Raw genomic sequence first — 22,181 nt, forward strand, 5'->3', positions numbered from 1 at the left:
GCCAATGAGATATCTCAATACAAGAGATTGAGTTAGGTTTGAATTGAACTTTTTAGTCTCTCTAGAGTACAGTAGATTGAAATGAATTCTAGAGTCCTAAAACATTAGAGCTGAAGTGTACCTCAGCAATCTCTTTCTGCATCTTCTCCCACAGCCTGTTTTACCAGTGAGAAAATGTACTGTTTGATTTCCTTAGAGTTAAAAAAGAGACTCAGAGAATTGAAGCAAGAATTTAGACTTGACTCTCAGTCTAGTACTTTTCCCAGAGAAGCGCCTACATTGACTGACCCGTAGGTTTCAAGCCTGCACCTTTTGTTTTTTTGACTTCTTGTAGTATAACCAGGCCTACAGATATTCTTTGACACCACTGTGAGCTCTGCCATTTGTCTAAGAGGGTAGCTTCCCTTTCCTTGGGAAAGTTGATGGCTTTGAGAGCCATTCCATCTAAAAGACTCCCAGCTGATGCTGTTCTATTGTTCTTCATTGGCTGTTCCTTTTTCCTTTTACCTTGGCTTCCATCTCCTCTGTTTCTCTTCGTTCTTGTATTTACTGACATATTTCCACTTTCCTATGCGCACTTGGCTTTTCCTAGTTTTTAGACCTTTTTTAGACCTTTATGGTTTATGCAAAACATGGATTAGATAGGTATTTTAGAAATTTGTCCCCCCTTTCTAGAGGAGAAAACTGACTCAGGAAAAATAAGGTTCAGCTCTGATACCTAGCAACAGGATTGTGTATTGAGCAGTAGAAAGTGTCTAAGAGGGCATACGATCTAATCCAGTTATTTTATAGAGAGGAGAAAGAGACTCAGACATGTGGTGTGTTGCCCAAGATTATACTTGTACTAAGGAGCAGAGCTGAGATTCCCGTGCAGGCTCAGGGCTTTTTCCATTACTCCATCCAGTGTGCAAATTATGCAACCTTGGGCTAGCTCACTTCCCTTTTCTGGGTCTTAGTTTCTTTTCTGTAAAATGAACAAAACATTCCACCCCCACTCTTTGCCTTTGCACCCGCTCCCACTCCTTCCTCCCTCCTCTCTCTTAAACATTTTTCCTCCTTGTCTCTACTTCCTGACTTTTTTCTGGCTTCTTTCAGGATCTCACCTAACTCTCCCTTTCTTCAAGAAGCCTTTACCAGCTCCTCTTAATACAAGTGCCTTCTCTATGTTGATTACTTCCAGTTTACCCTCCATATATCTTTTTTGTACATTTATTTGCATGTTGTTTCTCCCTTTAGAGTGTTAACTCCTTGGACACATGGATTATTTTGATCTTTGGAATATAGTGCCTAAAACATGCGAAGTGCTTAATAAATGTTTGTTGACTGATTGAGGGGATTAAATTTAGATCATCTGTATAATCTCTTTTAGGTGGAATTTCTATGATCCACCATTGTTGTTTCTGACTTTACCTTAAATTCATTACTTTTTCCCTAAAACACCATGCTGCTTCACTGACTATATTTGGTGAAAATATGCTTTCCTTTCCAGGGGTGAAATGGTTTGCCAAAATTATCTAGGGCTTAATCTCCGGATTTGTGGCTGGAATTAGCAGGACACATGTCTTGCTGAATGTCCATATGCAGTATTCAGATTCTAGGGAACCCAAGACTTATAAAAGCCATGTATAGCCACAGTTTGTATACATTTATCTGTGTAGTGTAATTGTACTTGAATTTGGATATGTTTGGTATCAAAATAGTTAACAATAGTCTATAAGAGCATAATTTTTATTACTTTTTTTTGAAGACCTGACAGTTCACCAATTCTGTCTTATCAGCTTATTTTCTTCATGTATTCTATACTTAGAAGTCAACATCCAACATCTCTGGTGCTACTATTGTTTTATCCCTAACTTTACATCTTTTTGGTTCATACTCCATATTGAAGACAGTACTAGTTGAACATGGCAAACTGGATCACTCTGTCTCCCAAATACACCCCCTATATTTTCCCCTGAATGCTTTTACTGATTCTCTTTCTTTTCCCTAAAATGTTCTTCCTTTTTTCACTTGTTGGATTTTTCATCCATTATTTTGCTCAAAGGATATGCCACCTTCTTTATGAAGGTTTTCCCTATCACTTCAAGACAGTAAAAAACCCAAACTTTTCATCTTAAAATTTCATATAGCTTTCTTTTGCCCACTTCATTACACTTGGCTATGACTTGATATCATGGTTATTTTTGCATGTATCACAACCTCATGGAGCTAAAGAGAGGAGTCTTATTTTAATTTTTTATCTTTGTTGATGCATAGCCTAATACTTTGCTTTGGTGCTCAATAAGGATTATTAAATTGATTTGAAAGAAAACCTGAAGTTATGCTTAATGTGGTATAGTGTCAAAAACCTTGGGTTTAGAATCAGTAGAATTTCATCTATTGGAATCTAAGACTTCAAGGTTCCTTTCTAGCCGATTACCAGCATCTATTAATGATATCTCATGTCCTTGGCCAAGTCATTTTCTTTAACTGGTTCTCAGTTTCCTCATCTGTATAGGGCTAATATCTCTATTACCTACTTCAATGGATTGTGAACAAAGCCTTTTATAAACTGTAAAGCACCACAGAAATGGGGAGCTGTTATATATCAATAACCCATGATTTAATTAGCAGGGTAAGCAGTTGTCAGCAACAATTCTGATATTTTTCCAGAACTAATCAAGTTGTCTTGTGTGTGCACATGTGATTATATAATAGAGATTTAATGCTCTTGTTATTGGATATCAAGATCCAATATTATCTTCTGCCACATCTAGCATAATTATTAGTGATTTAGAAGAAAAATTTGATTGTTGAATGATATATCATTATGATTACCTCATAGTTAAGTCTGAGTAAATTCAAAATCTCGTTGAGCTGTTTAAACAACTTGTTGAAATAATCTTTTTCTTTTAAAAAGTCAAAAATCTCAACAGACCATGACTTCTTCCGAAAGTTAAATAAAATAATTTTAGAGCTGGAAACAATATAGTCTGACTTCTTTATTTTAAATAAAAAATTGAAACCTAGGGGAACAAAATGATTTTCTTTGAAGCAAGTGTATTTCGGGTGATTAAAAAACCAAACAACATTTTCAATGTGAGAGGAGTCTCTCAAGCAGAGTTAAATGTTTAAGTACAGTGTTAAAGCTTTAAAAATTAGGTACAATCTTGAAAATGGTCTTAAACATAACATTAATGAATTTTAAAATTTCTTTATGCTTTTACTAATACATATTTCCCCCTTTTTCTTGTAGGATTCTGTTGCTTTGAAACCATCGATCCGATTTCAAGGAAGCCAAGGGGTAAGAGAGAGAACTTTATATATATAGTCCCTCTCCAAAAATAAGAATTCCTTTCTACAGCATCTTTGATAAGTTGTCATCCAACAGCTTTGGAAGCTACAGGTTGATCTTATTATATCCTTAAAAACAAAAGCAAATTGTACATAGTAGAGACCTGTGGTTTCATTTCATCTACCACCTTCCTTTTTTGTTCTCTTCTGTCTGTGCAAGTGCCCATTTTATTTGGTGTTGAAGTTCAGAATTAAAATAAAAATTATTAAAATTAAAAAAATTAAAACAACAGAATTAAAAATAAAAACAAGTATCTCCAGTCTCTGCTTGAACACTTCCAGTGACAAGCTATGTCGTTCTGTTGGGATTCTTACAAGGTGTTAAGTAAGTGGAATTGAGACAGTGGTTAAATCTAGTTTAGCACTGATTTAATCCTACAACAAATAATGTTTTCCTAGTGATATAATGATTGGTGTATACTCAGTGTGGGATATATAAGGAGGAGCTATCAGGACCAGAAAGGACAAGCCCACTAGAAGCTCTTGGAGCCTCAGCCAGGAATCAGTCGAGGAGATTCACAAGCCAGAGAAGGCAGCTTAAGCTCTCGGAACCAAGACTACAGAAGGCCTCCAGAAAAACTAACCGAGCCCCAAGTGAAGGAGACAAGACTTTGAAAGAGATAATAAAGGATTTGGACTTTAATTCCTGGCTGCATTTGGGGTGATTACTGAATCTGAAATGAAGGCTGCTCCCAGAAGCCCCCCAAGAAAACTGCTCCTAGAGAACATTATATTTTAGAGAAGACTATTACATTTCATTCCCTATCTAGATTGTCCTTTTTTTTTTTTAAATTAGTTGTAGATGTAAGAAAGTTGTTCTTAAAATCGTGTGTCCATTTGGCTTTAACTGTTCAGTCCTTTGATCTTAGTTCTGTTCTGTAGAGCCACAAGTTTAATAATTCTCATTTAACATCATTGCCCTTCAAATATCTAATGATAGACAAATATGTGTGTAATCTCATTAATTATCTGAATTGTTCTTGTGTCACAGTTCTAAGATCTCTCACTTTCTTATTGTGCCTTACTTACTATATTTTGCTGGGGCTAGTAGAGAAAATGTTCTACTAGAAGCCAGAGACTTGGGTTTGAATCCAGACTGTTATTTAACTCATTGTATGATTTCACTTAATCTGATCCTCAGTTTCTTCATCTGTAATTCAATTCAAATATGTGTTAAGTGATTATTGCTTGTATAGAAGGCATCATACTAGGCTCTGGAAATGAAAGTGATGATAATGTCACTGTCTCTCACTTTAGAATTAAAAGTATTTTAGATATTTAGATATCATTTAGATATCAAATATCTAATTTGATCCTAGTAGTACTCTTAAAAAGAAGTATTATTTATAAAAATATGTCAGATTATGCCTTTATTATTAACTATGGGCAAATAACTTAACCTCTCTGTGTTTCAGTTTTCTCATTTGTAAAATGATAATACCTGTGGTACCCGTTTCTGGGGATTGTTGTGAAGAAGGAGAAAAAGAAGTGTTTATAGAGTGCCAGGCACTGTGCTAGATATGTTATAAGTATTGTCTCATTTGATCCTCACAATAGCCCTTTGAGGATTGGTGCTGTTATTATATTCATTTCATGTTGTGGAAAATGAAGAGTCACACAGCTATTAAGTATCCGAGACCAGGTTTGAGCTCAGGCCTTCCTGAGTCCTTGGCCAGCACTCTACCCCACTGCATCATCTACCCCAGTGCACCACTTGGGGCACTGCACTTGGCCCAAGATTACATGAGATTGTGTATTCAAAGCACATTTACAAACATTTAGCACTATAGACATGTTTGTTTATATTATCATTCTCAGTTTAAAATTAGGTCCAGAAAAGTGAAATAACTTACTCCACAATCCCCAGTAAATCAAAGTGTGTGAACTGAGACTTTTAGCCCCAAGGGAAGACAGAGTTCCTCCCTGTGACCTCCCAATGCTTTAATTACTTGTGATTTCAGCAGATCAAGAAGTGGAAAACTTAGCAGATGACCAGTGATGAATAATCATTTAGACAGTGGTGCCAATAGAAGAAAAACAAACAGACAAACAGATTGTTCTAATTAGTCTGTGAGAGCAAGGAGAATGTTGATGGTAGCAGTCATGACACCCTACTTGGAACCATTAGTGAAAACTCATTACCCTAGTGCTGCTTTGCAGGTAAGGTGTTACAGAGGACAAGTTTTGAACAGTGGAATATGTTTGTGGCTTATATTGATGGATAAAAAGAGTCTTGCCATATAATAATACTGAAAGACTCTATGATTTGGTTACCTCTATAAATAATATTATAATGCATTTTAGAAAAAAATTATATCTTTGAATAGCTCCCAGAAGGTGTGTTTTAAAGTATGATTGGGGTCCTCCTGTTTGTGGAAGAATAAAAATAATGTAACAGCATTTCAGAGGTAGCCATATTAGCCCAACAACTTCATTTCACCTAAATAAACTTCATTTCATCTAAAAAATACCCTTTTTAGATGCACAAAGAAGTAGCACTTGAGCTAGAATTTAGATCTGTTAGTCAGGGCCATTTCCCAATATACTTCCATGCCATATCCCCTTTCCTTTATATTCTCATGCCATGTGGTATGTTTTATTACTTACCTCATTGTTTTTATGGAATTCTCTAGCCTTGACTGGCACTGGGAAAGAAAAATAACTCTTCTTGGTGATCTTTCAGATAGCTGCTTCTTCAGTAATAACAATTCTTTCCTTCTCTTAAACTTTCTGAGTCTGTTATTCATTTGAACATCACTATCAGAATCAGCACCTCAAAATTAAGAGAACTTAAGACTCTCTATTTCAACCTCTTCTCCAATGTGCAGAGCTCTTCTCAAGCATCCACAGCAGAGGTCCTTCAGCTTTTGCTTGAAGACTTTTTCAAGAATAGGCATTCAGCTGCTTCAGAATTTGGATTACATAAAGTTAAAACTTTTTCCATAAAGAAAACCAGTGTAGCTAAAATTAGAATAAAAGTTAAGTAAGTGGGAGGAATCTTTGCTGTAAGTTTCTCTGATAAAGATCTCATCTGTGAAAAATATAGGGAACTAGAGCCATTCCTGAACTTATAAATGGTCATATGTCAGTTTTTAGGGGGAAAAAATCCAAGTTATCAATAGTAACATTTAAAAAATGCTCTTAATCACTAATAAATACAGAAATGCACATTAATGTAGCTCTGAGATACCACCTTATATTCATCATCACACTGGCAAAGTTGACCATAAAAGGAAAATTAAAGTGATGGAATGCATATAGGAAAACAGGCACAACTGGTCTAGATATTCTGGAAAGCAATTTGAAGCTGTACTCCAAAACCTTGACCCTGATATTAGGTCATTACTTTTAAAGAGATCAAAGAAAGAGGAAAAGGATACATGTGCAAACATATTTATAGCAGCTCTTTTTGTGGTGGCAAAGAATTGGAAACTGAGGAGATGCTCATCAATTGGGGAATAGCTGGATAAGTTATGTCAAATAAAGTGATAATTTTTATATTGTAAGAAATGATGAAAAGGATGGTTTCAGAGAAACCTGGGAAGGCAGCATTTTAAAGACAAATAATTTTGAAAGAATTAGGGATGCTAATCATCATAGTGACCCAGTCAGATCCTAAGCATCCATGATGAAACATGCTGCCCATCTCCAAATAGTTGATGGACTCAATACAGATCAGCACATTTTGGGAGACATGGCCAGTGTTTTTTTTTTTGTTTTGTTTTTTTTTTTTGACAATACAAGTTTATAATGGGCTTTGTTTTTCTTGCTTTCTCAGTAATAGGAGGGAGAGATTGAAGAGAATTCAGAACAAAAAAAGAAAATTAAATGGTTTAAGGGGGGGGTGGAAAGGAATGTGACCATCTCCTAAAGCAGCCTATTCCACTGTTGTCTCTAGGAAGTTCTTTATTAACCTGCATTCTACCTTCCTGTATTTTATGCCCATTTGTCCAAATTCTCCCATCTCAGTCATATATAATGTGACTTCCCTCTTTTTCATGATAGCTTTTTTGATATTTGAAGGTGACTATCATTTTTCTTAAGGCATGTTTTTCTTGGGTACACATCACCATTTTTTTCAGCTTCTTGTGATGTCATTCAGTAAACATTTATTAGACTCTTGCTGTGTACCAGGAACTGTTCTAAGCACTGGGTATATAAAAAGAAGCAAATCCCCTGTTTTCATAAGAGCTATAGCACAGGATAAATGGAAAATAATTAACAGAGTCATGCCACTGGATTAAAGATGAGTTAGGGAAAGCTTCCTGTAGAAGGAAGCCTTTTGGTTGGGATTTAAAGGAAGTCAAAGGTAGTAGGCAGAGTTAAGGCAGGGGAGAGTATTCCAGGCTTGAGAAGTAATAACATGTGCAGAAACATGATTTAGAATCCTTCTTTATCCTATTCACCTATGACAAGCTCTTTCTATATCTCATGGAATTGTAGAATTTTAGGGCCTATTGAGATCTTAGTAATAAAGACTAGTCCTGTCTTTTTAAGGATGAAGAGCTTGAAACGTGGAAAGATTGTGTCATGACCAGTCTCATTTCTAAAACTTTTAGCAATAAAATCCAACAAAAAACTAAAACAAAAGCACTCACTTTTCTATACCCTGTCAGTATATATCTTCAGAGGCTAGACATGATTTGGAGTTTGCTCACTACTTTGTCCTTTCAGGCCAGGGTAACATAAGATGTGGCATTTAAAGCAATACTAAGCAAGCCAATTTTTTTTCCTTAGCACCATAAAATTATATTGCCTGTGCTTAGTGTAGAAGACGGGCAGGTACTCTTAACCAGTACATGAGCCTCTGGGGGGAAGCACAATACCTGGCACATACTAAATACTTAATAATGGTTGTTGACATTTTGATTTGAAGGTTTATCTTCAAATTATAGAATGGCAGTGGACATTTGGATGATGACAGAAAATTATTAAGTACATTAATTTATGAAAATAATGTGATTATCCATTAAATATAATGTATGACCCTGGACAGGTCAAAACTTCTGTCTCAATTTTCCCATCTTTCATATGGGAATAATAGCGTCTTTCTCACAGGGTTTTTATTAGGATAATGAGATAATACTTATAAAGCACTTTTTAAACCATAAAGCACTATTTAAAGCTAGCTTCATTATTATTACTGATAATGATCAGCAGCGAGGTGATACACTGAATAAAGAATTGAGCCTGAAGTTAAGAAGACTTGAATTCAAACCCAGCCTCAAACATTTGCTAGTTATATGATTTTAGGCAAGTCCCTTAACTTCTATCTGCCTCCACTTCCACATCTATAAAATGAGAATAGTAATAACTTCTATTTAAGAATTGATCTGAAAAGCATCAACTTCCACAAGGTAATTGAAATGTTGGAAACTGGTGAGATCACTAAGGAAAAAGGAAGGGAAAAGAATAGAAGACACAGGACAGAGCTCTGTGGGGACAACCATGGGTAGAGGATGTGACCCGATGAAAGGCCAACAAAGGAGATTGAGGAGTGATCTAACAGGTGGGAGAAAAATGAGGATGAAGTATTGTCCTGAAAGCCTAGAGAGAAGAGGGCAGTTAGGGATAAGTGCCAGAGAAGAGATCAGGAAGAAGGAGGACTGGGAAATGGTCATTGGATTTGACTTTGGAGAGAGCAACTTCAGTCCAGATGGCAAACTTGGAAGCCAGATTATAGAGAATTAAAAAGAATGTGAGGAAAGTAAGCACGTGGTCTTCTCAAGGAGTTTGGCCACAAAAAGGAAAAGAAATATGAGATGATATAGGGATGGATGGATTGTGTGAGGGTTTTTTGAGTATGGGAGAAACATGGACATGTTTGAAGATAGTAGGGAAATAGCCAGTAGAAAAGGAGAGATTAAAAATAAGTGTGAAGGTAGGATTGGTGGAGAAGAAAGGATGGATTGGGATCCCTTGTACATGTAAGAGGATTTACCTTATAAAAGAATGTGAGAAGTAAAAGAGGAGATCATGGCAGAAAGTGGGTGACGTGAGATGAGGAGGGAAGAAGAGGGAGCTCTTGAAGAATGGCCTCCATTTTTTTCATTGAAATGTGAAGGAATGGAGAGACTTGAAAGAGTCACTGTAGTGAGTGGGATGAGGTAATTGGAGAAGTGTAAAAGGATTCTTCACAATAGTGAGGGTCTAGTTCAGATCATGCACAGACACTTGTAGGACCCTCTCTGCATAATTTTATGGTTTCTTGATCCTTTATCCTCTTATTGTCCATCTTGTCTTGCTGGACAACTCCATCTGCTGCCTTTATCTGATATATGTGCTACTTAATGAAGCTGGAGAAAAAGAAGTCATTGTAGAAGTGACATGGTTCACCAGGGATTCTAGATGGGGAAGGAATGCCGATATACATAGTACAGGGTTGTTGGTTTGGGGAGGACATGACAAATTGAAGGATTGCTCACTGGTTGATGAGGAATGAGAGTTTTGATTTCAGGGGAAAGGTGGAATGACAATAGATTGCGATCATCTGATAAGAGAATTTCAAAGTTCATGACCATGACCATGAACATGATGCATTTGTGATTGATGGCAAGATGAGAGTTGTTGACATTGTGGTGGAAGGCAGGCGAAGATGAAGGTCAGGAGCAAATTGAGGAAATGTGAGGGGAATATGCTTGAGAGATTATGAGTATCATTTTCTATATTGGAGTCTCCTAGGTTGAGGACAGTCCAGAAAACCTCTTCTAGATCTTACTTGGCCATTAACATGTTGCAGGTCACTGAACCAACATTTTGAGCCCAGCTTTCCTTATTATGGATATATATGGATAGAAGCAGTGTAAGACAACCTTCATCTTAGATGCTGAGACATGACTGTGACCTAATTCTTGGCTCCATGATGCTTATAGAGTATTTAGGGGAGAGAAGACCTGTACTAAATAACTGTAATACAAGACAGAATGTTATTGTGCAGTAAGAGAAATAACATTTTGGGAGGAGTTCAGAAAAGAGATTTTTTCAGTGATGCAGGGAAGAAAGCTGGCTAGTTCGTGTCCCAGAGTAGCTGGGTGGGAAAAGGCAACAGTTATAGTCAGCAAGCTTTTATTGTGTTTCCTATGTATCAGGCATTATGCATTTGTATTTGAGAATACAAATACAAGTAGAAAGGGAGTCTGCCTTTAAAGAATGTGTGTTCGTCTCTCTCTCTCTCTCTCTCTCTCTCTCTCTCTCTCTCTCTCTCTCTCCTTCCTCCCCTCTCCTCCCTTCCCTTTCCTTTCTCTCCTCTCTCCTTTTTTTGGTGAGGCAGCCGGAGTTAAGTAACTTGCCCAGGATTACCCAGCTAAGGAATTATCAAGCGTCTAAGGCTGGATTTGAATTCAGATTCTTCTGACTCCAGGGCCCCTTCTATCCACTCTGCCACCTGCCTGACCATTTGCATTCTTATGAGGAAAGAACACTAAGGGAGTATAGCTTCAGGGATATGGTAGAGAAAGTCCTAAGTGAGAGCATAGAAAGGCCTGGGTGACCAGCCTGGGAACCTCCTTGAGTGGAAGTTCTGGAGGAGATTTTACCATTGGGAGGCTGTAGTGAGCCTTCAGGTCTGTTGTTGAAGCAGAGAGTGTAGGTAGCATCAATGGATAGCAGGTAGTGGGTTCTGAATCAGTTGTTCTGAAGGACTTCTGGCAGAGCATTATTTAACACAAGAAGAGCATAGTATGTGTCAAATGACACATAAATTTTTGTGGTCCTTTAGGTTCTTTTTAAATCCCAGCCCTGGGTTGTGGAGAGCATCCCTCCTCTGGGAGGGATTAGAAGAAGGCCAGCTGAGATCTGTTCCAGCTGTATATCTCTAATAGTATATTCTGCCTGGAATTCAGGGGAGCTGAAGGGAAGTGGCAGAAGGAAAGGCTGCAAAGGTAGAAAGGGGCCAGATGGGGTGGAGGATCTTGAATTAGGATTTCTGCTGGCTAGGAAACAAGTTATTTAGTAAAGGTTTCTGAGTCACATGATTTAATCTGACAGCAATGACTTTCAAAAGAAATCTGCATATTACTATTTGAGGACTTCATTGTATAGTTGGTTAGAGAAAAAATTGGAGAGGGGCAAAAACTTAGACCATTCAGCCAAATGTGTTTTTGTAGAAGTGCTTGAAATCAGGCATCTCTCAACCCAGAATGAAATTCTTGGTTTCATGTCCATTTGCTTGGTAATAAGGGTTTTGAAAGATCAGCTGCAATTTTAAGATCTTACTCTCCTCAGATATGAGTTAACTTTGTGGAATCTAAGTTGACCTACACCAGTTTTGGAATTACTTTATAAGCAAATCAGCTCTGAGAAGCCAAGGACATCTGGCATTTTGATGCTTCCTACCTCAAAAAAAGACAGAAATATTGGGCTGCTCCACCCCCTACTGAAACTTGTTAGCAAAACTTGTTCTTTATAAAACATACAAATTTTTCAGTTGAGGCTTATCCACCTGTGCTCACTGAAAGTCTTTAACAATGTCCAGAACTCAATATTTCTGTTTGTGTAAAATCTGACATCAGCTGGAAACTGTAGACTTGCTGCCTCTTTCTGTATGGCCTATGAACTAAGAATGTTTTTTACATTTTAAAATAAAATTTGATTGTACTTTAAGACATCCCCACCCCCATCCCCGAGGCAATTGGGGTAACTTGCCTGGGGTCACACAGCCAGGAAGTGTTAAGTGTCTGAGGCTAGATTTGAACTCAGGTCCTCCTAACTTCAGAGCTGGTACTCTATCCACTGTATCACCTAGCTGCCCCTAAGAAATGTAAAAAAGTATTTGACTCTTTGCAAGAAGAAGCAACACTGGTCTCCTAAGATCTGGGATCTTGGACAAGCCAGGTTTGGCTAGCAAGGGGGTGGAGTGTGGAGAGGATTGTTAAGAGAGGGGAGTTCAAATATGGCCTCAGACACTTTGTAACTCTAGGGCAGTCACTCCATTGTCTGCCTCTGTTTCCTCATCTTAAAATTAGAAATAAAAACAGGATCTGCCTCCACATTTGCTGAAAGGATTAAAGAAGGTAATGTTTTGTATAGTACTTTGCAGACTTTAAAGCACTATATAGAGTTAGCTCTAAGTAAGTCACTTCTCTCTCTCTGAGCCTCAGCAGCTTTATTTCCCAAGTAGAGATAATGTCTACTTCTCCCTTACTAGATTCTAGGTGTGAGATGTCTAAATGCTTACCTTTGTGACCTTTGAGGCTTGTACCTTCATATATGTACAAAATTAGTAATAAAAATGTTTTTTGTGAAGATTAATAACTCATTTACAGAACACATTATGTCAAAGAGTAAATCATGATCATGATCCCGTCATATTATATACAATGCCTTAATATTAGCTGATAATGGCAGCTCCTCATATTTATACTTTAATAATAATGATGATTGTCATCTATATAGCTCTTAAGATTTACATGCCTTGTCTCAACATAACACTGTGAGGTATTATAGGTATTATAACTCCCTCTAGAATGAGGAAGTTGAGGCTCAACGTTGTTACATAGCTTGGCCTCAGCCTCATGTCTAAGGCAGCATTTTAACTTTTCACAGTTTAAGTCCATTGCTTTTTCTAAGAGCCAACAGCCTCCTGATCTATGGTTTGCATAAGTGCTTTCTTCTGAACAACACCATGAGCTACACTATGTTCAACTTTCCCCTCTATTTTTACCCATAATTGAAGCTAAACTTCAGAAGTGACTGTCTGAGGCTGTAAAGTAGAACTCATAAATAAATGAGAGCAGTGACTTGGACCTGAAGGCTCTGTCCTGTGCTCTTCGTACTATGCTGAATTAAGGCCCCAATGTATTTGAAATGAAAGAAAAGAAAAATCAAAATAATTTCTGTTAGTGTGTTGATTAGTGGAACTGATTAACAGAGATACCTCTCATTTTTTTTTTAAGTCATAAGCTTAAAATCTAAATATAAGTTTTCAACAGTAAGGCCTTTCTTTCACTGACGACTATCATCTGGAGTTAATGAAAAAGAATTAAGAAGGTAGAGTTCATATAATAGTGTAATTTAACAAGTCACACATGGCAGTGTGATTCTAAATTGCATTGAGGTATCCTGGAGGCAGAAGTGGCATTTATATGAGTAGAATCGAGATCACCTCTCTGTCACCTTATTTTGTCAGTTGTTCAATTAATTACCTAGTCAGTGAAGGCCAAATGCAAGACTTTGAAGAGTCAAGGGCTAGTTTAACTGGCATAGACAGAAAAGACTTCTTTGTTTTTTTTAAATTATATTCTATTATCGGGTGGGACAGACGGTGTGACAGTCTGCTTTTGAGTGTTGCATTCATGAGTCAAGGTAACTTGCTTTCAGAATTAAGTTAGGCTTGAAAATTTTTTGGCTTCAAAAAAGCAAATCTCAGTGATTATAAGAGGGGAAATTGAAAAGAAGACATTCTGTCATTCAGCCAAACAATCCCATTCAAGACTGACTGTGACCCTTGAAACTAACCTGCTTCCCATGTTGAGCTGTAATCCCTTCCCTGAATATGCCCCACAGCTCCTCTGACTTAATTCGTCACTTCAAAGGCTGTGCTTTTTGCTGTAGACATCATTTTGTAAATCATCAGGGAGAGCTACAAGTCCTAAATTTGGGACTGATTTCAAAGAGAAAAAGTTTAAAAAAGTATTGTGCGGGAATTTCATGACTTTAAATTGAAGCAGAAGCCACCACTTTCCTTCCTCCATATGTGTATCAGATCAGAGAGGGGAAGGAACTAGGATTTCCTTGGAATTCTTTGAAAGCAAGAGGAAGCCCAGCCCCCTCCGCCTGCCATTATGTTAAATCCTGCTATCAGCTATTGTTCAAAATAAAGCATAATCTTGAATATGGACATATATCAACTCCTTACTGCTCTATTAATATCATAAACTCAGAATTGGAAGAGACCTCAGAAGCCAGCCTCTATCCAAAATCTCTCTACAAAGAAGCCATCTATCTCCAGTAATAGATCTCACTGTTTACTAGGCATTTTCAGACAACTCAATAATTGTTCAGAGAAATTTTCTTCATATTAAACCAGGTTTCTTGAGTTCTGCCTTATGTAGCAAGCAAAATAAATCTAATCTCTTTTTTACATGACTTCCATTCAGATATTTGAAGGCATCACTTGAAGCCCTCTAAGTTTCATAATATTTAACACCAATGTTTTTGATGGACATGATTTCAAATTCCCCTCAACATCCTGATCACCCGCTTCTGGATGTGCTCTAATTTGTCAGTTCCTTCCTACAGGAGACACCCAGAACAATTCTATGGATGGGAGTCTAACCTGAGAGGATAGATAACTCTTGTTCCTTTTCCCAAATACTGCATCGCTAAGAGAAAGAATTGTTTTAAGAGACATCTTTTTAAAAATTTTTTTAAATTCCCTAAATTATGTAGTAGTAGCAGACATACAGTTTTAAGATTTCCCAGATCAAAAAGAAAAAAGAAAAGAAAGACGTTTATTTGGCATGTGTTTTTTGTATCTGCTTATGTTTCTTGTTTCTCCTAACCTATAAGCTTCTTGAAAACTGGGATTGTTTGGTTTTTGTCTTTATGCCCATGGTTCCTAGCATGGTATCTGGCATTTGGTAATTACATGTTGGTTGATTTGATTCTTTTTTTTTGGTTGATTTGATTCTTACAAAATCTCTTAAGATAAGGGTTTTTCCTCCTCTCCCTCTCCCCCAGGTTGTCAGGACAGCTGCACCTCTCCAAGCACTGTTCTCTCTCAGACAATGCGCACCCAGAACAGGATTTCTCAAACTTGGTAGTACTTGCTGTGAGAAATTGATGCTTGCCCTCAGAGAGTCTGGTGTTTTTTGAGGGCTGAGGGCCAATACATTTGCTGTTTCCTTTTAATACCTACAGCTAGTTTGATTGAGTTCTTCTTTTGGATTTTATACCAGCTATCATGTCACTTTAAGATTAGCTAAGTGCCTTACATATATTAATTTATTTTTATCCTCACATTTTGACTGTTAGTCCTGTTGTCTGTTTGCTAGCTGAGCTGTTTGAGAACACTGGACTTGGAGTCCCATGTTCAAAGGCCCGAATTCAAATTCATTCCCCCACACTTAACAAGCTGTGTTACCTTGGGCAAGTCATTTAATTTCTTCAAGTGTAAAATGGGATAAGGCTAGCATCTACTTTACAAGGTTGTTGAGATAACAATTGTAAAGTGCTTAGTGCAGTGCCTGGCACATGGTATTGCTTATTCTCTTCTTCTCTTCCCATTTCTTCCTGCAAGGTTCAAGGTTTGGCACATTTTGAGATTAATGTGTGTGTATTAATAATGGGCAAGTTTTGTGTATTTTCTTAATCTTATATTTATCACATATAATTGGCAAGGAAAATATTTAAACAAAATTATTATTTGTGTTTTCTTTAATCTGCAGTAAAATAACTTCCAACATTTTATAGTCCTTTGAGAATCTTTGGCTAAGTATTTTTGTTTTGAATTACCATCCATCCAAATTCTATCCCATTTTTGTGCTTGTGTAATTAATTTTTTAAAGGCACTTTATAATTGTCCCTATTATATTTTATTCTTTCAGATTTGCTTCATACTCCTGTTGTACCAGGCCTAAATTCTGTGGTAGGGATTGGCTTTTCTCGATTTATATCATCCAATAATTTGAAAACATTGCCTTTATCCCTGACACATTAGAATCAGAACTGAGAAAGAGAAACCTGAGATTACCTGCTGTCAAATACTTAACTGTCTGAGCAGTTAGCTTGCAAGTGTTGCATGTTAGAAGTTAAAATCTAGAATCACATTTAGATACAAAGAGGTAGTAAAATGTTACAAAGAGAATATTGAGACAGAACCTTGGAAATCAAGATTCCTGTATAATCTTGACTAATTTTCATGTCTCTGGATTTCTCCTCTTAAAAATAAGGTGTTAGGATTGCTAAAGGCCCCTTTGAGAGCTGGTGTGTTTTCTTCCCAATTTTGTTTTTCATGGCAATTGGACTTAAAAGTTACTAATTGTAAATAGCGTAAGAATTGGAAAACAGGTAGGTAGGAGGGTTCAGTAGATAGAGCTCTGAACCCAGAGTCAGGAAGACCTGAATTCAGATTTGACCTCAGATACGTATGCAGCTAATTAGCCTGAAATAAGTCATTTTACCTCTGTCTGCCTTCATTTCCCAAACTGTAAAATAAGAATTACTGATGGCTAATATTTATATAGTGTTTACTATGTACCAGACACTGTACTAAGTGCTTTACAGATATCAATCATCATATTTGATTCTCACAACAGTCCTTGGAGTGAAGTGCTTTTATTTTCTCCACTTGCCCAAGGTCACATAGCTAGTCTAAAGCTGAATTTGAACTCCAAAGCCATTGCTCTATCTTTTAGGTCTCCTGGCAGTCATCTCAAGTTTACTTACTGTGAAGTGTTTAATACAACTGGCATGTAGCAGGTGCTAAATAAATGCTTGTTCTTTCCCTTTTGTTCCCAACTGAAAAGCTGGTTAAATTTCTTGCTATCTGGAATATTTAAACAAAATGCTGAGTTTTCTGAATATTTTGAATTAGTCTTCAAATGCTGCTGAGAAAGATCCAGTTCTTTTCTTGCATAATTCAACCAGATCTCACTTCTTTGGTGTTTTGATGGTTCTCATTTTTTATATTTTTAAAAATTCTGTTGATATCAAGCTTAGCTACTAGTCTTCTTGGAGATAACAAGCCCTGAATCTCAACTATTTTTTATATGTGTATAGGATATCAAATGAGGTTTAAGCACTAGATTTAAAACAGAAGCATCCTAAAATTGAATCCTTATTTCAAAATAGGTCAAATTCAGAGGCTTCAAGAAGTTTATCTATTAGAGGTCCTTGGAGAGAGAAAGCCTGTCTTTTAATGGAAGATAACCTAAATTTCTTTATATTCTTTAACCTTCCCTCAAAAAGAAATTCATTGTGCTATTTAGATTTGCTTCTCTCTCGCTCTTTATTTTTCTCCCTCTCTTCTCTTCCCCTCCTTCTTCCCCCCAAATTATTCTTAAGCTTTCCAACTAAAGGGAACACAGCACTGTTCGGGATTTACTCTAGATTTTTTAACCTCTTTAGATAATGCAAAATCTGTCTTTGCCCTCATATACCTTTGGTTAAGGAAAACTAAAAGTATATGGTTAACCCCCTTGTTAAAGATATTATAAATTGAATCATGATGTTGAAGTTGATGAGGATTTAGTTCAATCCTTTCATAAAATATGTCTCCCCCTCCCCACTATAGCATACTAAAACGCCAAGGGACAGTAAGTAATTTAATTCAATGTCTCTGTTATCCAGAAAATGAACTGAAATGGGCAGAGGTAGGAGTTGGCCAGTGTCACACAGCAAGTCCCTAGTATACACTGTCTCTAATAAGTCATCATCTCTTCTTTTTGTAAATGTCCCCAGTGAAGTAGAACTCGCTGTCATTTCATGTTTGGTCAGTTCTAATTATAAAGAAGTCCCTGTTTCCTTTTGAACTGACATTTATTCCCTTGCAACTTTCAGCCCCTGCTCTGAGTTCTGTTTTCTGATCCAATTCCCCTTTGACAGCTCCCTCTTCAAATGTTTTAAACACAGCAATAAGGTGACCCTTACAACTTTTGCAATATAAATGGTACTATAGAATTCTGTAGTTGAATCTGTACTATTCATCAGCTATTTTACTATTGTACAAGGCTTAAAATCTTAGGATTTCAAATCAGAAGCCCTAGTACAGGTCCTGGCTCCAGTGTTTTCTTAGATGTGTGGTTGTGGACAGCCTCTATTCCCTCTTTTATCAAATGGAAATGATATTTGTATGATCTCCCCTATTTGGTGGTTGTGAGGAAAGTATTTTAAAAGTTGCTAATCATAATAGAAATGGGAGTTGTTTAATTGGTATTAAAAAGACTAATGGAGTTCTGTCTTAGCAAAATGGTGTTTTATTTGCAGGTGGTAAAAAGAAAGGATCAAAGAGTGTTTGAAAAAGCAGTTAATATGAGTGGTTTCAGGTTCCATCAGAAGTGGCTTTTGATTTTTCTTTCTAGTTTTATGATATCTTAGAATTTGCTTCCAGTTAATGTATTTGGGGTAATTACGAATAAAAGTCAAACTAAAAACACACCATGATTTTTCTGATGCTTTTCATGAACTCCTGATTGGCAATGATTTTCAGAAACTTGAAACTCAGTCATCTGTGTAGTGTGTTTCGAATGACTTGTAATTGAGAACAAAAGTCACATCTGTAAATGGGTTATTTTAAGTCTATTCTGGGTGGTTACATGTGTTCAGTGAGTAGTATATCAACAGCAGGAGTCCTAGTGAAATACTTGGTGCATAAATGAGGTAGGAACTGAATCTTAGCTTTGGAGGAAAAAATAGATTCAGGCCATCTCAGAGCTAGAAGTTCTTTTAGCATGTAGAATACAGTGTCAAAATGGGAATTCCTTTCCAAATTCAAAGATAAAGTATTTTGCCTAGTCATGGGAAGTGAAGAATAGAACTGGGTCTAGAACCCAGATATCTTAATATCTTTATAATATTCTTTATTATATATATGCGGTTAGCTCCCCAGATCAAGTTTTTTTTTTTTTTTTTTTTTTTTTTTTTTTTTTTTTGATTACAGAAAAGTTAATTATTTGGTTTCAAGTTCCCTTGACATCCAGTAAATAAATATTTTTTAGGTCATTGTGTACTTAAAATGTAGTATTGAATTCATCTGCCCTCCTTTGGCTAACTTTGTTTAAAAGCAAACAAAATAAAAGCAACTCTTCTTTACCCCCCCCCCCCCCTTTGTCCCCTCCCAGCTCCCAAATTAAAGCAATATGTTTAACATCTTGCTTTTAGGTAAGACAGGAAGATGAGATTTTAGTGAAACCTTTTCCTTTAAATCAAATGATTTATTTAATTTTATTTTCCAAGAGGTCTAGGTGTATAGTGATGATTTTACAATAAAAAGCTGTTAACTAAAGAGAGAACACACTTTTTTTCTATCCCAGCCATCTTCCTCATAGTCTGGAATGTGCTAGATGTAATTACTTGTCAACAGCATCACATGTGGGCTTTCTGTCTCCAAGTCATCTTGCCCCTGAAACTGTCGTCATTCATTCATCAATTATTTGTTAAGAATCCGCTATCCACTAAGTTCTGGGTAGAAGGTGAAAAGGAACAGCAGGAGGAATAGAACTAAAAGGGGTAAGGAGGAAGGGTGTTGGGTGTCCTGAGAGTTCAAAGGAAAAGAGGAGTCCCTTTTGGCTGGGAAAGGAGGAGAAGCAGCATGTGAGCGGGGGCTCCAAAAGCACAAGTAGGACACTGACAGAAAAGGGTCCAGGTGCGAGAGCAGCCAGAAGTGGAAATCCAGGGTCTTGATGGGACTTATTTGGATTTTTCTTCTGATCATGATAAAGCTTGTTAGCTGTTTGTAAACATATTATGACAACAAGAGAAACTTAAAGATTGATGAGAAATAAAATTAGTTCCTCTCTGTAAAAATTCCTGCGGTTTGAGTAATTTATTCATAAGGTCAGTCAGTTAGTTGGCAAGGTGCATAAAGTGCTGGGATTCTGACTACTGACACTTCTTAGCTGATCCAGTTCACCAAACGCCTCTCAGCTTCTGTCTCCTCATATGTAAAATGGGGGTAGTAATAGCATCCACCTCCCAGAGTTTGATGAGGGTCAAATGAGAGAGAATATGTGTACAACAATTTGCAAATCTTCTTAAGATTGGTCTTAGCTTATGATGGTAATGATGGTTTAACCAATGATTTTTTTTTTTTTTTGGTTAACCTAAGTAAAAGTCACATAGTGCCACTTTCCAAGTGACTGACACTTTTCCCCTTCCCTTTCCAAACAGCACATCACAATTCCCCGGCCTGGTTATCCAACAGAAGTACGAACTTTCACATTTTATCTTTCAAATATTGGCAGGGATAGCCCCCAAGGGAGCTTTGATTGCATCCAGCAATATGTGTCCAGGTGAGTGATGTTATGGAATAATTTGTGTCAATGCAAATATGTGTTGACATATCTATCCTTTTAAAAGTTATGTCTCTGCCTACAGTACACCAAATTTTGTTTTTAAAACATATACTCCAAGGTCACAGAGTCACAGAATTTTAGAGTTGAAAGCAACTTTGAAACTCATAAGATAGACTATTAGAGGTGGAAGGATGTTAGAGATTTACAGATGAAAAAATTGGGGCCCAGAGAAGGGAAGTAAGTTCATTTTCCCAAAGCCACTGGATTAGTAGCATTGCTGGCACTAGAACCCAAGTCTCCTAGAGCTGTCTAGTCAGGAGTGTATATCAGGAATATTTTCCAATAGTCTAGGCTGGGGTAACATAGTAGAGAGTGACCTTAATAGGCTCTTTGGTGGTTAAATTTACTGTTGTATTTGAAATGAATTTGTAGAAGGGAGACATTTGAGGGCAAGTGTCAGCATTCAGGAAATGACCAAGCCTTGGAGTTTCTTCACAGGTTTCCTGGCTGTCAGTTATTTGTTAATAAAGTGAAGAACTCAGTTTGTTATTTGTATTTCAGCAATGGAAATGTTCACCTGGACTGCCTGGGCAGTATACAAGACAAGATTACTGTGTGTGCCACCGATGATTCTTACCAAAAAGCCCGACAGAGCATGGCCCAAGCTGAGGAGGAGACCCGAAGCCGCAGTGCCATCGTCATTAAACCGGGAGCTCGTTATGTGGGTAAGGTGCATAGGAACATGGTCATCTGAGGGCTACATGTTGATTCATCAGATATTAAATGCCTGCAAAATAAAGTTAAATTCACCTGGCATCCCACACCAATTTGCCCACCTCACTAGACACTGAATTTTTCTTGGCAAACTATTACTTGCTGGGTCTAGAACTTATTTCTTGCTTGTCCACCTCTCAGGCAAGCTTTCACCCAGAATCTGTCTTCCCCTTCATTTCAACATTTCTTCTCTTCTTCTAAAATTCAGGTCACATGCCACTTCCTGGAAGCCTTCCCTAGTCATCCTATATGAAAGAGACCTTTACCTCTTAATTTCATAATGTATTGTACTCATTTTATGCTATTGATGATAATCTTTATAGAAATTGTTTCTGTATTCCTTTGAAGTTCCATTTAACAACCTTGTAAGATAAGTAGTAATATCCCAATTTTATTTATAAGAAAGCTAAGATTTATATAATTAATATTTTTCAATTTGTAGTTTTCATTTGTTCACCTTGACTCAAGTCTTTGATTGGTAGATGACCCTGATTCTGAAAGATTATGTCAGCAAGCACAAGTTATGGCAGCTCCTTCCAACCTGGGATAGCTGGTCAGTAGATTTCTGTAGCGATCATAACACAAAGGAAAGGAAGTAGAGAGGGTCATTACCTTAGATGACCACATGTGATCCTGCTCACAAGGGACTGATAATCTAGTGAGGAGAGTGGATTTTTCTTAGGTAAAACAACCAAATAAGAGGCTATTAAGATCTGTGTCAGTGGGGGGAGTATGCATACTGATAAAATGAAAGCTTTTGATAGTTTAGTCTGTATTTATTGCATATTGATTATATATTCTTATTCTATATAACAATACATTATCAAGTTTAAATAAAGGTAAATTGTATATAGCCTTTATTTGTTAAGGACGTAACATTCTAGTAGTTGAAAGAAAACATTTACGAAGATTAATATAAATTAAACTCTGCATGGTGTATAAGAATAATAATAAAAATACAATAAGATCAGGTGATAAAAAGCAATACTAGCAGGGAATGTCAAGGAGGAATCATGGGGGGAAAGTAGGTTTCAAAAATGTCAATGGAAAGTGTTAGACCATGGGGAATTCCAGGTATAAGAGCAAGGTGTCCAGAAAAGATGAGTCATATTTTGCTTAGAG

General features: G+C 36.9%; 1 protein-coding gene and 1 long non-coding RNA gene across 5 annotated transcripts in view; one reads left to right on the forward strand and one right to left on the reverse strand.

The window, feature by feature from the left end:
• ELL (elongation factor for RNA polymerase II) overlaps positions 1 to 22,181 on the forward strand; it is a 128,572-nt gene that overhangs the window by 62,668 nt on the left and 43,723 nt on the right. For both annotated transcript variants that reach the window (XR_004231244.1, XM_031948197.1), the window contains exons 2-4: positions 3,236 to 3,283; positions 20,161 to 20,282; positions 20,847 to 21,010. Coding sequence is in view for 1 of the 2 variants with exons in the window: in XM_031948197.1 (XP_031804057.1) it covers positions 3,236 to 3,283; positions 20,161 to 20,282; positions 20,847 to 21,010 (334 nt within the window). In the remaining variant the exon portion in view is untranslated. The remainder of the gene's footprint in view (positions 1 to 3,235; positions 3,284 to 20,160; positions 20,283 to 20,846; positions 21,011 to 22,181) is intronic.
• Positions 20,985 to 22,181, reverse strand: part of LOC116420798 — a 30,620-nt gene continuing 29,423 nt past the window's right edge. For 2 of the 3 annotated variants that reach the window (XR_004231249.1, XR_004231246.1), the window contains 2 exons: positions 21,517 to 21,624; positions 20,985 to 21,072 (listed from right to left, as the gene is read on the reverse strand). This is a non-coding gene — a long non-coding RNA (uncharacterized LOC116420798). The remainder of the gene's footprint in view (positions 21,073 to 21,516; positions 21,625 to 22,181) is intronic. The other variant, XR_004231250.1, reaches the window with a different exon arrangement.

The sequence above is a fragment of the Sarcophilus harrisii genome, chromosome 1, assembly GCF_902635505.1.
Source record: "Sarcophilus harrisii chromosome 1, mSarHar1.11, whole genome shotgun sequence".
Lineage (NCBI taxonomy): Eukaryota > Metazoa > Chordata > Mammalia > Dasyuromorphia > Dasyuridae > Sarcophilus > Sarcophilus harrisii.